The sequence below is a fragment of the Pan troglodytes genome, chromosome 2, assembly GCF_028858775.2.
Source record: "Pan troglodytes isolate AG18354 chromosome 2, NHGRI_mPanTro3-v2.0_pri, whole genome shotgun sequence".
NCBI lineage: Eukaryota > Metazoa > Chordata > Mammalia > Primates > Hominidae > Pan > Pan troglodytes.
Genome location: NC_086015.1, coordinates 157,423,183 through 157,439,056, shown reverse-complemented (window position 1 = coordinate 157,439,056; position 15,874 = coordinate 157,423,183). Strand labels below are relative to the sequence as shown.

Here is a 15,874-nt window from a genome sequence, read left to right as displayed (position 1 = left end):
ATGGCCATACCATAAACCAAATATGGCCAAAATAGAACTCATTACCTTCCCCCAAAACTTGTTCCTCCTCCTAAATTTCCTATCTGAGTGAGTGGGTGGCTCTCCGCCCAGTCAACCCGACAAGGCCCACTCCCTGACCACTGCCCCTCACGGGTAATGACCAATAACTAGTTTCGTCTGCATCTGTCCAAATATTTCATCTGCAAAAGCAAACTGTATTTTTTTTATATCTAAACCTTACTTTTTTCATTTAATAATATATAAGAAAGCTTTCCATATAGGTATCTAAAATTCTCCTTTATTCTTTTGAGTGGTATCACATTATTTGGGTATACTATAATTTATTTAATTAATCCTCTTTGATAGATATTTAGATGTTTTTCCTCATCTTTCACTATTACAACCAACACTATAATAATAGCTCAGTGTGTGTATAATTTTATATATTCATGAGTACATCTGTAGAATTCTTAGAAGTAAAATTGCTGAGTTGTAGTAACTTGCATTTGTAATTTTGATAGTTATTGCCAAATTGCACACCATTGGGGTAAAACAGTCTTTCCCACCAGCAACATATAAAAATGCCTTTTTCTCCAATTCCATCAATAAAATGTGGTATCAAACTTTTGAATTATTTATAAATCTAAAAGGTGAAGTTCATTATCTTTATCTGCTAATCTTCAATTAGCAATTTTCCTCTGAGTGAAATAAAGCATCTTCAAAACTTTGTCATCATTTGGATTTCCTTTTCTGGTAGCAGTTTTCTAATTTGCAACTTTCTAGTGTTTTTTTTTTTTTCTTTGTTTTACACAACAGGAATTTATGTCTCACAGTTTTGGAAGACAGGCCAAGATGAAAGTGTCAGCAAGGCCAGGCTCTCAGAAGGTGCTAGGGAATAATCTGTTCCAGTCCTCTACCCCAGCTTCTGGTAGTTTGCTGGCAATCTTTGGTGCTCCTTGGCTTGTAGACTAGTGGGTCTTCTCTTATCATTTTGATTTTATACATCGGGGATATTTACCCTTTGTCTATATGTGAGTTGCAACTATTTTTTTCTCCAGTTTGCTATTTGCCTTTTCACTTTTTTCATGGTCTTTTTCCCTCTATAGAGAAATTTTTTAAAAATTTATATAGATAAATTAGGACTTTTTTCTTTTAATGACTTCTGGATTTGGAGTAAGTTGGAAAAGGCTTTCCCCATTGCTGAAGTTGTCTTTACTAAACACACATCTGATTGTGTCACTTCCCTGCTTAGAACTTTTCAGTGGCTCCCAAATGACCTCACTCAGCTCCTCCTCTTGGTACACAGGGCTGTCTGCAGGAGTGTTTGCCTGCTACTGTAGCTCCACCCTGCTCCTCTTGCACCCCAAGTCTACCCACACTGAATGCTTACAATTCCTGGGCCACAGGAGTAGAAACTATGCATTTGTTTCTGCTCTAAGGCCCTTCTTAACTCACCTTTCAAGATTCAGGTCAAACACACCTCTGGCATTAAGCCTTGCCAGACTGCTCTAAGTCCCCCAGCCCTCTCTGTCTCTTGCTCTTAGAGCTGTCCATCTCCCTTCCATTTCCAGGATTTTCCATAGTCTTCTAGCTACTGTGACAGCTGTAGACTTTGCTGACTCCTTTGATTTTCAGCAGTCTTCTACTAGACTATGAGGGGAGGGATGATCACGTTTTTATCTACTGCCTTCCACATGGAAGATGCTCAGTAAATCTGTTGTATTCTTACAATACTTGCCATGTACTTGGATAAATCATTTAACCTCATTGAACCTCTATTTTATCATCATTAAAATAAATTAAATAGAAATGTCCACTGTTATTCATATAGTATTATAAGGTCCCAAGATTTCACGAGTATTTCCAATTAGTAATAATTAGTAATTCTAAGTGTTCTAAATGAGGTGCTCCACTGTAAATCCGTACTTTATGCTCGCAAATATTTTAATCATTGAATGAAAACAACCAAAACTCAGGAACTCAATTGATGTTAATCACTTACTTTTTTGGTTTTTTTTGTTTGTTTTTTGTTTTTTTTTTTTTTTTGAGACGGAGTCTCACTCTGTCGCCCAGGCTGGAGTGCAGTGGCACGATCTCAGCTCACTGCAAGCTCCGCCTCCCGGGTTCATGCCATTCTCCTGCCTCAGCCTCCCGAGTAGCTGGGACTACAGGTGCCCGCCACCACGCCCGGCTAATTTTTTTGTATTTTTAGTAGAAAAGGGGTTTCACTGTGTTAGCCAGGATGGTCTCAATCTCCTGACCTTGGTTAATCACTTACTTTTAATGATCCTTGGGGTTAGCATTTTTCAATTACGAATTAATTTTGGGTTCTGGACAGAGTTTCTTTTTCTTTTTTTTTTAAGAGTCTTGCTCTTTTGCCCAGGCTGGAGTGCAGTGGTGAGATATCAACTCAATGCAACCTCTGCCTCTTGGGTTCAAGCGATTCTCCTGCCTCAGCTTCCCAAATAGCTGGGATTACAGGTGCCTGCCACTACACCCGGCTAATTTTTGTATTTTTAGTAGAGACAGGGTTTCATCACGTTGGTCAGGCTGCTCTCGAACTCCTGACCCCAGGTGATTCACCCACCTCAGCCTCCCAAAGTGCTGGGATTACAGGCATGAGCCACCTCGCCCGGCCTAGAGTTTCTTAAAGTAATCTTATACCAAGTGACTTTCAGTGAAGAAGGGAAAAGAAAAATGGTTAGGGAATTTTTCATCTTTCAAAAGGAGGAAATTAAAAAACAAAAAACAAACTTGTCAGATACACTTTCCAAAATATTTAGAAACAAATTAGAGAGAACGAGATTCTGAGACTTGGGAGAAAGATGGGTTTTTTAATTGCTATAAATTTCTGTACAAGAACATTAAAACTATTTAAAGTGTGCGTGCATGCATGTGTGTGCATGTGTGTCTGGTTTTTGGCAAATACCCATCTTCTTCCCTTTTACAGTTTGTGTTTCTGCATCTAAACCATTAGAGTCAGAATGTTACAGTAGAAGAGTTTACACTGACCTGCAAGTCAGGACATCTAGACCTTAGTCCTGATTTTATCACCACTAGCCAAGTGACTCTGCTGACAATTATTCTCTGGGTTTCTTTTCCTCATTCATAAAATAAAAGGGTGTAGCTGGACTATATCAGTGATCCTCAATTTTAGTATATATGCTGCCAAAGCAAGCATGCAGTAATCCTCAAACTACATGACATGGCAGAGAATCTGCTCTTTACAGAATACCATGAAATGCTGATCACTATAATTTGACTCCATGAAATAGAAACACTTTTACTAGGGAAAAATATGACCAGTCATTTAAAATTGTTTAATTACATTTACAAGTTATAAAACAATACAGTCACAATCGTGAGCACTCACTTCCCATTAAAAACTCAGCCATGAGCCAACAAAAGAATGGCCATGACCTAGATTTGCCATTAGCTGTCATTTTCTTCTTCTTTGTTCATCTTGTCATCTGCTCAAGAGCAGTATCAGACAAGGAATAACAAGCAGCACATATTCAAAAAAATTATGAGAGAAAAACAAACTTGAAAAAAATTATCCATTAACGATCTGTTTTGTAAACGAGAAAAGGAGTGTCCTTATTTAATTTAGGAGAACACTGGTCCAGCTCATGGAATATTACTGTTTTTCAGAACATTTTGAGAATAATGAAGGAATCTCCTTTGAATTCTAAAATTCTATTATTTTAACTACCCTATTCTATTATTTTATTTATTCCCCTAAGCTTGGTGTCTTCCTGGAAAAAAAAAAAAAAAGTGCTTCTTAGATAATGCCTGGCTTCAGGGCCTGGAGGAAGGTCACTCTGTCTGGTACAAGCAAAAGCAAAATTGCCTGAAGCATCTGCTACTCCCTCTTATCAATTTATGACCCTTCTTTGAAAAGCAATTTCCTATCTACTTTGTTGCCCTCAACTGTCTCTCTCTATTTAGAGAAAAACATAGGCAAGAACAGTAATGAACAAGGTACGAGAATACCTTAATTTTAAATTCCAGCTGGGAGTTAATTGTGTACATCATCTCAGTCCTTTCCATCTTCCGGGCGCCCTCATTGCATAGTCGAACCAACTGGGAACACAGAAGAGTAACGAGGGTTAAAGGTCAAGGAGAGAAACCTCACTTTCAAAAGCAGAACTCTCACAGGAAATAATTACCACTTGGGAAGCCCTAGAGAGTCATTTCTGACAGAGAACTCACAGTTTTTCACAGTTAAGACATTCGTATCCAGTTAGAAGTGGTGTGATTAGGATGTGAAGACAGAAGGGAAAAAAAGGTCACCCTATCTCAGGGAAAGCTGCAACCCTCGCCCTTCTTTCAAATCAGAGCAGCTGAAGGGAGATGGCCAACCTCAAAGGCAAAATCTAAGCAGAGTGCTGTGTGAAGCATGTGACCAGTAAACAAGTGCTGAAGAGGGAAGTCTTGCAGGGGAGCCTGACAGTGAAGGATTCTTCAACAATAGCCAAGCTAAGGCCATCAGTTAAATTTGTTTCACTAGAAGCACTAAATTATCTATGAAGCAAAATTATCTATAATGGACTTTCACAGTCGTTTAATGAGTACCTAATCTTAATTCACTGGTCTAAATCAAAACAAATTTTGCATCTCAAGTATCTCATTAACTGGAAAATCTGGAAAAAAAAAATGCCCATATTAGAGTCATTTGCCATAAAAACAAATGTGATTGTTAAAAGGACTGGAAATTTTAATTGGATTTATTTTTAATAATATAAACATGCCCACTATAAAAATAAATACTGTAATATAGAAGTAAATAAAATAGGCCATAAAAGGTCCTGACCTACTCCCACTGCACAGATGTAGTTGGAAACAGACTGGGTCATACACTTTCTCTTTTTTTCCTATGTTATATATGAACATATAAATACACACATATATGTACAGAAATTTTTCTTTTATTTTTGGAAATGATCATTCTATGCTTGTATGTCTTTTTTCTTTTTTCACTTATCAATTATTACAGACTAAATGTTTGTGTCTCCCCCATATTCATGTTGAAATCCTAACCTCAATGTGATAATATTACGAGGCAATGTGATAATATTGGGAGGTTATTAGGTCATGAGAGTAGAGTCCTCATGAATTGGATTAGTGCCCTTATAAGAAGGACAGGATAGCTTTCTTCTTCTCTCTGCTCTCTCTCCACCATGTGAGGACATAGGGAGAAGGTGGCCATCTGCAAACCAGGAAACCAGCCTTCAGCAAACACTGGTTCTGCCTATATCTTGGTCTTGGACTGCCCAGCCTCCAGAACTGTGAGCAATAAATATCTGTTCCTTAAACCACCCAGTTTATGGTACTCTGTTACAGCAGCTTGAATTAAGACAAAAATATTTCCCCTTCTAAAATATTATTCACTAAAAAAAAAAGTTTACTTAGTGCCTACTATGTTTCAGGTACTAGGGTTATAATACTTACAATCCCTAACCTCACGGAAGGGCAGACAAAAGGCAAAAAAAAAAATCACAGACTGAGATCTAAAGTAAAAACACAGGTGAGTAGGGGAGTGGGAAGTGGGGAGGGATCCAAGGGACCCTCTCCTGAGAGGTCATTTAAGCTGAAAGCTGAAGGAGAAGTAGTTACTACTAAATGATAAGATGGTTCACAGAGAAGGGACACCATGAGCAAAGGATGAGATGAGAAAATGTGTGACTGAGTGAGTCAAAGAAGATCCTGGCATGAAGGAAGGTGGCATGGGATGAAGCCAAAAGAGATAGGCCACGGTTAGATCATGCAAGGTCTTAAGGTGTCTGGATTGTATTCCAGGTGCAAAAAGAAAGTCACCAGCATGCTTTCAGTGGGGGAATGACATGATCCAATTTATGCTATAATAATTATATGGACTTTCCACAATATATTTATTCTATTTCCTATTAATGGGCACTTAAACAATTTCTAATTGCTCACTTGGTTTTTAGATTTAGAGGGCAAACCTGTCTTCAATGACAGCATATCTTTAGCTGTGGCCTGTGAGTTCACTGATGCAGGGATTGATAGCTATATCTGATCAAAGCTAAGAGCCAAAATATATAGGTGTGAGACAGGAGCAACCTGAAACTGCAATACCCTGAAAGGAACAGGGCATATCAGGGTGAAACTCAAGCACCATACCAGGCTCCTGCTGCTTGTGACATTTTTGTGACTTCTCCTGGGGAATGTATTCATAGCTCCCAAATCTATGTTCCCAGACTTTGTCTACATCCTAGGCTCTGATCCAACTATCTACATGGCACCTCTTCTTAAATGTCCCAGAGCCATTTCAAATTCAGCATGACCAAACCTGAGCATCTCCTTCATCACGTTCTTGTCCCTGGCTCCACACTGTCTATCCTGGTGACTCAATTCAGCATCATCCACTTTCCTCCAAAACTTGGCCCTCACTACTCAGACCCCTCCCTCTGCTTTGCCCTCCACATACAATCCAAGTCTCCTTAATGATGCTGTCCTGCTGTTCACTTCTCTCTACCTGCCCTGGCCACTGAACTCAGGCTCAGACCTCTTGCTGCCTGGATTACTGGCCTCTTAATTCTTTTCCTCACTTCTGCCCTACCCTTATGCGTCCTCCAAAAATAAGATGTCAGTTTTTCTAAGTTCAGATCTGATGATGAAACAACTCCACTAGAAATCCTTAAAAGGCTCCCTGAAGCTTTCAGAATAAAGTCTTAGCAAGACCCTTCATGATCTGGTGCCTACTTCCTTGATCCCTAACCTCTCACTGCTCCCATGTGGGGCCTCGGCCCTACCAAATGTTGGATGCATATGCTGTGTCCCGCCTTCCCTCTTTTGCCTGTGTGTTTCCCTGTCTGAACATCCTTCACCCCACTCTGTCCAACTGACTCCTTATCTAGATTTATATCCCCCTACTTGTCTTTCAGTGCTCAATGTGGGCACTACCTCTCCAAAAAGACTGGAGAGCACAGGCTATAAAATTTCTGTAATTGTAAGCCCAGAGCCCAATATAGCACCTAACGCCCAATGGGATATTCTGCAAATGTTTCTGCATAAACAAACCACCTTCAGAGCCTGTTTGTAAGTCATTTTTTAAAAAAAGAAACAATTTATTCATAGTTATCTTCTCGTCTTTTTTTGTGGAGATGGGGTCTCACTACATTGCCCAGGCTGGTCTTGAACTCCTGACATCAAGTGATCATCCCACCTTAGCATCCCAAACTGCTAGGATTACAGACATGAGCCAGCACACCAGGCCAATAGCTATCCCTTCATAAAATGAAAAGAAAAAATGGCATTATTAAGTTTGGGTTATCTTATTTCTTAAACTTCCAAATTCTAAGCCCATCAGCAAAAGCTGGAGTCATGCCACCACTACGGAAATCCTAAAGAAACCAAAGATGCTTCAGAAGTCAGACCAAACACAAGATTCCCAAGATGTCTTAAGCAATGGTGTCATCAATGGAGTTGATTTTAATTAGTATTTTGAAGGGACAAGCATTAATTTGAACACACATGTTCTGCTGTTTTTATTGAAAGCAGCCTCAGTATATTACTGGACCTTCCTTCAATTTATGCCAAAGCTTTATTAAATTTGGTTCACTAAAGCTTTTGTCCCAGGCCTAATAAATATATATTAGGCCTGGAACAAAAGCATATATATATATATATACACACACACACACACACACTCTCTCTCTCTCAATGTTACTAATAAAGAAATGTAAATTAAAACACAAAGTCTTTTTGATCCATCAAATTAACAAAGATTAATAGAATATCTGATCCTGGCAGTATGCAGTAAGATAGACACTCTGAAATACTACTGGTGGATGTGGACATGAGCTTTTCTAGAAGGCACTTTGGCATTATATACAAAAGAATTTAAAACATTCTTGTGTTTTTCTTCCCATGAATCCACTTCTGAAAATTTATCTTTAGAAATGGTTAGATGTGCACAATCATTTAGGTAAGACAATGTTCAATGGAGCACAACTTAGAATGTTAAATGAAATAGGTACCATATATACCATGGATCTCCCACCCCCAGGGCCATGGATTGGTTAGGAATCCAGCGCACGGCAGGAGGTGAGTGGAGGGCAAGTGAGCATTACTGCCTGAGCTCTGCCTCCTCCTCCTGTCAGATCAGTCACAGCACTGGATTCTCATAGGAGTGTGAACCTTATTATAAACTGCGCATGTGAAGGATCTAGGCTGTGTGCTCCTTATGAGAATCTAATGCCTGATGATCTCAGGTGAAATGGTTTCATCCCGAAACCACCTACCACCCACCTACCCCCCAGCCCCCCACCCGTCTGTGGAAAAATCGTCTTCCATGAAACTAGTCTGGGGTGCCAAAAAGGTTGGAGACCACTTTTAAGTGTTCCTTTACAGTCATATGCTAATATTGGAATAGAAAGCCAACTAGAAGGATACAAAATAGAATGACAGTAGTCACCTTTAAGTGATAAAATTACTGATGCATTTTACTGTCTCAAGTTTTCCAAATATTCTGCAATGTACACTTATTATTGTATCCAATTTTCCTTTTTTTTTTTTGAGACAGGGTCTTGCTCTGTCACCCAGGTTGTAGTACAGTGGTGTGATCATGGTCACAGGGTCTATCATGGCATGATCAACAACCTGGGCTCAAGCAATCCTCCCACCTCAGTCTCTCAAGTAGTTGGAACCACAGCTGTGTGCCAGGCTAATTTTTTGATTTACTGTGGAGAAGAGGTCTCACTATGTTGCCCAGGCTGGTCTCGAACTCCTGGGCTCAAGCAATACGCCTACCTCAGCCTCCCAAAGTGCTGGGATTATAGGTATGAGCCATTGCACTTGGCCACTTTATGCACTGTTAAAATATACCAATGTCAACTTAAATACGTTCTTACGGAGCTATACTTAGCCTTATTACTTCCTCCCTTCCAAACTCTCCTCCCTTTACCACAGCTAACAATGGTTGAAAGTGTAATGTGCATGATTCTGGGACTATTTCTACATATCAATAAAATACACACACACACACACATATATATATACACACACACGTATACATTATTTTCTAGGTGTCATTATACTATTTATATTGTTCTGCAACTTAATTTTCTGCACTGACCAATACAGCTTGTTTGCATGTTAAAATATATATATTGGCCCAAGGCCAACTAAGATAATGGAATAGAAGACTCCACTGATCATCCTCCCCACTACCCTCTTCAAGGACACCAATTTAACAACTATCTACACAGAGAAAACACCTTCATAAGAACCAAAACTTAGGTGAGCTCTCAGTACCTGGTTTTATCTTCGTATTGCTGAAAAGAGGCACTAAAGAGATAGAAAAAACAGTCTTGAATCCCTGATGCCACCCCCCACCCACCCCTGTCTCCTACAGCAGTGGCATGTTGCAGAGAGCATCTCTGGGCACTGTGGGAAAGAAAACACAGCAATTGTGACACACTGAACTCAATGCTGTCCTGTTAGAGCAGGAAAAAAAAAGACCAAACTCAGCTGATACCCATCCATGGAGGGAGCATTTAAATCAGCCCTAGTCAGAAGGGAATCACCTATCCCAGCAGTCTGAACTTGAGTTCTCACCACCAAGGCCTACAGCACTCTGTGACTCTCAGTGAACTTGAAAGGCAGTTTAGGCCATAAGGACTGTGACAATTAGGCAAGTCCTAGTGCTGAACTAGGCCCAGAGACAATGGAATGGGGGCTCACATGACATACTGAGACACCAGCTGTGGCAGCCAAGTGAGTGCTGGCAAGCACAGCTGGGGCTCCAAAAGAGACCCCTTCCTTCTGCTTGAGAAGAGGAGAGGAAAAAATGGGAAGGGCTTTGTCTTGCATCTTGGATACCAGCTCAGCCACAGTGGGAGAGGGTAATGCTCACTGTTGTGAGGCCCCCGTTCCAGGCCCTACCTCCCAGACAACATTTTTTTTTTTTTTTTTTTTGGTGGGGGGACAGACTCAATCTGTTGCCCAGGCTAGAGTGCAATGGCGTGACCTTGGCTCACTGCAACCTCCACCTCCCGGGTTCAAGTAATTCTCCTGCCTCAGCCTCCCAAGTAGCTGGGATTACAGGTGCCCACCACCACACCCAGCTAATTTTTTGTATTTTTAGTAGAGATAGGGTTTCGCCATATTGGCCAGGCTGGTCTCAAACTCCTGACCTCAGGTGATCCGCCTGCCTTGGCCTCTCAATGTGCTGGGATTACAGGTGTGAGCCATTGTGCCTGGCCCCAGACAACGTTTGTAGACATACCCTGGCGCCAAATGCAATTGGCGGCCAGGCGCAGTGGCTCACGCCTGTCATCCCAGCATTTTGGGAGGCCGAGGTGGGCAGATCACTTGAGGCCAGGAGTTTGAGACCAGCCTGGCCAGCATGGTGAAACCCCGTCTCTACTAAAAATACAAAAAATTAGTCAGGCTTGGTGGTGAGTGCCTGTAATCCCAGCTACTTGGGAGGCTGAGGCATGAGAATCGCCAGAAGGGAACCTGCTGCCTTGAAGAAAAGAACCCAGTCCTGGCAGTATTCAATACCTGCTAACTGAAGAGCCCTTGGGCCCTGAATAAACAGCTTGGATACCCAGGTACTATGCCGAGGGCCTTGAGTCAGCCTCTGAGACTTCCTGGATTCAGGTACCAGCATGGTCACAGGAAGGTAGGACACCAAGCAGGCTCCTGGGGTCCCCGACTCCAGGACTTGACTTCTGGATGGCATTTCTGGGCCTGCCCTGGGTCAGAGGGGAGCCCACTGCCCTGAAGGGTGAGTCCCAGGCCAGGCAGCATTCACCACAAGCTGACTTAAGAACACTTGGATCTTAAGGGAACATCAACAGTAGTCAGGCAGTACTCCTTGTGGCCTGGGGTGGTGGTGGCTAAAAAGTGAGGCTCCCGTCTTTGGAAAGGGAAGGTTAGAGTGGGAGGAACTGCATCTTGTGGTTTGAGTGGCAGCTCAGCCTCAGTACAACAGAACGCCAAGTAGACTTCTGAGGTTTTAGACTTTAGACCATTTGTGAACGGTACCTCTCGACCCACCTGGGGCCTGGGGGACCTCCCTGGCCTGAAGGGAAGGACACAGGCCTGGCTGGCTTTGCCATCGACTGACTGTAGAGCCTAAGGGCCTTGAGTAAACAGGCAGTAGCCAGGGAGTGGTTAAAGCAGACCTTGAGGGAGATCCAGCACGGTGGTGGCTTCAGGTCTAACCCGGCACAATCATAGTGAGGGTGGCCACAGGGGTGCTTGTGTCACTCCACCCCCATCTTTAGGTGACTCAGAACAAAGACAGAGGCTATGTATGTGGGAGACAGTAAGGGAAGAGAACAAGAGTCTCTACCTGGTAATCCAGAGAATTCTTCCAGATCTTAGACCATCAAGGTGGTACCTATATGAATCTGCAAGAACCACAGCGTTACTGGGCTTTGGGTGCCCCTAAAGCAGATACAGCTTAGATCACAACACCCAAGTTCTTTCACATGTCTGGAAAGCCTTCCCAAGAAGCATGGGTACAAATAAGCCCAAACAGTGAAGACTACAATAAATATCTAACTCTTCCATGCCCAGACACAAAGAACACCTACTAGCATCAACACCATCCAGGAAAACATGACTTCACCAAATGAACTAAATAAGGAACCAGGGACCAATCCTGGAGAAACACACATATGTGACTTTTCAGGCAAAGAGTTCAAAGTAGCTGTGTTGAGGAAACTCAAGGAATTCAAGATAATACAGAGAAGGAATTCAGAATTATACCAGCTAAATTTAACAAGGAGATTGAAATAATTAAAAGAAATCAAGCAGAAATTCTGGAGCCAAAAAATGCAACTGGCAGCCAGGCACAGTGGCTCATGCCTGTAATCCCAGCATTTTGGGAGACCGAGGTGGGCAGATTACTTGAGGCCAGGAGTTTGAGACCAGCCTGGCCAGCACGGTGAAACCCCGTCTCCACTAAAAATACAAAAAATTAGCCAGGCATGGTGGTATGTGCCTGTAATCCCAGCTACCTGGGAGGCTGAGGCATGAGAATCGCTTGAATCCGGTAGGCGGAGGTTGCAGTGAGCCAAGATTGCACCACTGTACTCCAGCCGGGGTGATAGAGTGAGACTCCATCTCAAAAAAAAAAAATGCAATTGGCATACTGAATACTGCACCAGAGTCCTTTAATAGCAGAATTAGTCAAGCAGAAGAAAAAATGAGTGAGCTTGAAGACAGGCTATTTGAAAATACACAGTCAGAGGAGATAACAGAAAAAAGAATACAAAATGATTAAGCATGGCTACAGGAGCTAGAAAACAGCCTCAAAAGGGAAAATCTAAGAGTTATTGGGCTTAAAGAAGAGGTAGAGAAAGAGACGGGGTAGAAACTTTATTCAAAGGGATATAACAGAGAACTTCCCAAACCTAGAGAAAGATATAAGTATCCAAGTACAAGAAGGTTACAGAATGCCAAGCAAATTTAACCCAAAAAAGACTACCTCAAGGCATTTAATAATTAAACACCAAAAGGTCACAGATAAAGAAAGGATCCTGAAAGCAGCAAGAGGCTGAGGATAGCGGTCACACCTGTAATCCCAGTACTTTGAGGGACCAAGGCAAGGGATCACTTGAGCCCAGTTTTTGTTTTATTTCCAACATTTATTTTAGCTTCAGGGGTATGTATGCCCAATATGCAGGTTTGTTACATAGGTAAACATGTGCCATGGTGGTTTACTGCACAGTTCATCCCATCACCCAAGTATTGCCCAGAATCCACTAGCTATTCTCCCTAATTCACTCCCTCCTCCCACCCACCATCCTCCAATAGGCCCCAGTGTATGTTGTTTCCCCCTTGTGTCCATGTATTCTTATCATTTAGCTCTCACTTATAAGTGAGAACATGTGGTATTTGTTTTTCCGATCCTGCATTACTTTGCTAAGGATAATGGCCTCCAGTTCCATCCATGTCACTGCAAAGGACATGATCTCATTCTTTTTTATGGCTGCATAGTATACCATGGTGTATATGTACATTTTCTTTATCCAGTCTATCACTGATGGGCACTTAACTGGATTCCATGTCTTTGTTATTGTAAATAGTGCTGCAATGAACATACATGTGCATGTGTCTTTATAACAGAACGATTCCTATTCCTTTGGGTGCATACCCAGTAATAGGATTGCTGTGTCAAATGGTGTTTCTGTTTCTAGGTCTTTAAGGAATCACCACACTGTCTTCAATAATGGTTGAACTAATATACACTCCCACCAATAGTGTAAAAGCATTCCTTTTTCTCCACAACCTCACCAGCATCTGTTATTTTTTGAATTTTTAATAATAGCAATTCTGACTAGCGTGAGATGGTATCTCATTGTGGTTTTGATTTGCATTTCTCTAATCAGTGATGTTGAGCTTTTTTTTATATGTTTGTTGGCTGCATGTATGTCTTCTTTTGAGAAGTGTCTGTTCATGTCCTTTGCCCGCTTTTTAAAAGAGTTGTTCTTTTTTCTTGTAAATTTGTTTAAGTTTCTTATAGATGCTAGATATTAGACCTTTGTCAGATGCATAGATTACAGAAATTTTCTCCCATTCTGTAGGCTGTCTGTTTACTCTGTTGAGAGTTTCCTTTGCTGTGCAGAAGCTCTTTAGTTTAATTAGATCTCATTTGTCAATTTTTGCTTTTGTCACGACTGTTTTTGGCATCTTCATCATGAAATCTTTGCCCATGCCTATGTCCCGAATGGCATGACCGGGTTTTCTTTTAGGGTTTTATAGTTTTAAGGTTTACATTTAAGTCTTTAATCTATCCTGATTTTTGTATATGGTATAAGAAAGGAATCCAGTTTCAATTTTCTGCATAGAGTTAGCCAGTTCTTCCAGTACCATTTATTTAATAGGAAATCCTTTCTCCACAGTCTGTTTCGGTCAGATTTGTTGAAGATCAGATGATTGTAGGTGTATGGTCTTATTTTTGGGTTCTCTATCTATTCCATTGGTCTTTGTGTCAGTTTTTGTACCAGTACCATGCTGTTTTGGATGCTGTAGCCCTGTAGTATAGTTTGAAGTCAGGTACTGTGATGCCTCCAGCTTTGTTCTTTTTGCTTAGAATTGCCTTGGCTATTTATGCTCTTCGTTTGTTCCATAGGAATTTTAAAATACTTTTTTTCTAATTCTGTGAAGAATGTAATGGCAGTTTAATAATAATAGCATTGAATCTATAAATTGCTTTGGGCAGTATTAGCATTTTAAAGATACTAATTCTTCCCATCCATGAGCATGGAATGTTTTTCCATCTGTTTATGTCATCTCTGATTTCTCTGGGCAGTGGTTTGTAGTTCTCCTTGAAGAGGTCCTTACTTCCCTTGTTAGCTGTATTCTTAGGTATTTTATTCTTTTTGTGTTAATTATGAATGGAAGTTCACTCATGATTTAGCTCTTGGATCGCCCACTGTTGGTGTATAGGAATGTTGGCAATTTTTGCAAATTAATTCTGTGGCCTGAGACTTTGCTCAAGTTGTTTATCAGCTTAAGAAGCTTTTGGAGCCCAGGAGTTTGAGAACAAGCTGGATAACACAGTGAGACCCCATCTCTACAAAAAATAAATAAAACAAAAGCAGCAAGAGAAAAGAGACAAATAACATACAGTGGAGCTGCAATATATCTATCTGGCAGCAGACTTTTTAGTGGAAACCTTACAGGCCAGGAGAGAGGGGCATGACATATTTCAAGTGCTGAAGGCAAAAAACTTTTACCATAAAATAGTATATCCAGTGAAAATATCCTTCAAACATGAAGGAGAAACAAAGACATTCCCAGACAAACAAAAGCTGAGGCATTTCATCAACACTAGACCTTTCCTGCAAGAAATGCTAAAGGAAGTACTTCAATCAGAAAGAAAACGATATTAATCAATAATAAATAATCACCTGAAGGTACAAAACTCACTGGTAATAGTAAATACATAGAAAAACACAGAATATTTTAACACTGTAACTATGGTGTGTACACTACCCCTACCCTAAGTAGAAGAGTAAATGATTAACCAATCAAAAATAGTAACTACAACCACTTTTCAAGGCATAGTCAGTACAATAAGATATAAACAGAAACAACAAAATGATTAAAAGTGGGGGTACAAAGTTAAGGCATAGAGTTCTTATTAGTTTTCTGTTTGCTTGTTTCCTTGCTTATGCAAATAGTGCTGTTATTGTGTTAAAATAATGGGTTATAATATTTGCAAGCCTCATGATAACCTTAAACACAAAAAATAAAAAGCAAAAAACTAAATCAGAGAAAATAATCTTCACTAGAGGAAGACAAAAAGGAAAGAAAGAAGGAATAGAAGACCACAAAACAACCAGAAAACAAATAACAAAAGGGCAGGAGTAAGTCCATACTTACCAATAATAACATTGAATGTAAATGGACTAAACTCTCCAATCAAAAGACACAGACTGGCAGAATGGATGAAAAAACAAGACTGATTGATCTGTTGCCTACAAGAAACACACTTTACCTATAAAGACACACATAGGCTAAAAACAAAGGATGGAGAAAGATACTCCACGTCAATGGAAACCAAAACAAAAAAAAACAGGAGTTGCTATACTTATATCAGACACAATGGATTTCCAGAAAAAACTGCAAGAAGACACAAAGAAAGTCACTATATAATGATAATGAGGTCAATTTGGCAAGAGGATATAATAATATTAAATATATATGAACTCAACACTGGAACACATAGATATATCAAGCAAATATTATTAAAGGTAAAGAAAGAGATAGACCATAGTACCATAATAGCTAGAGACTTCAACATCCCACATTCAGCACTGGGCAGATCTTCCAGACAGAAAATCAACAAAGAAACATCAGACTTAATCTGCACTATAGACCAAATGGA

General features: G+C 40.5%; 1 protein-coding gene across 8 annotated transcripts in view; it reads right to left on the bottom strand.

Moving 5' to 3' along the window:
• The window catches only part of ARHGEF26 (Rho guanine nucleotide exchange factor 26), a 139,123-nt gene that overhangs the window by 36,203 nt on the left and 87,046 nt on the right, over window positions 1-15,874 (bottom strand). For 6 of the 8 annotated variants that reach the window (XM_054681194.2, XM_016942197.3, XM_063807276.1 and 3 more), the window contains one exon: window positions 3,994-4,083. The exons of the other annotated variants lie outside the window; for them this stretch is intronic. In XM_054681194.2, coding sequence (XP_054537169.1) covers window positions 3,994-4,083 — 90 coding nt within the window. The remainder of the gene's footprint in view (window positions 1-3,993; window positions 4,084-15,874) is intronic. 8 annotated transcript variants of the gene reach the window in all.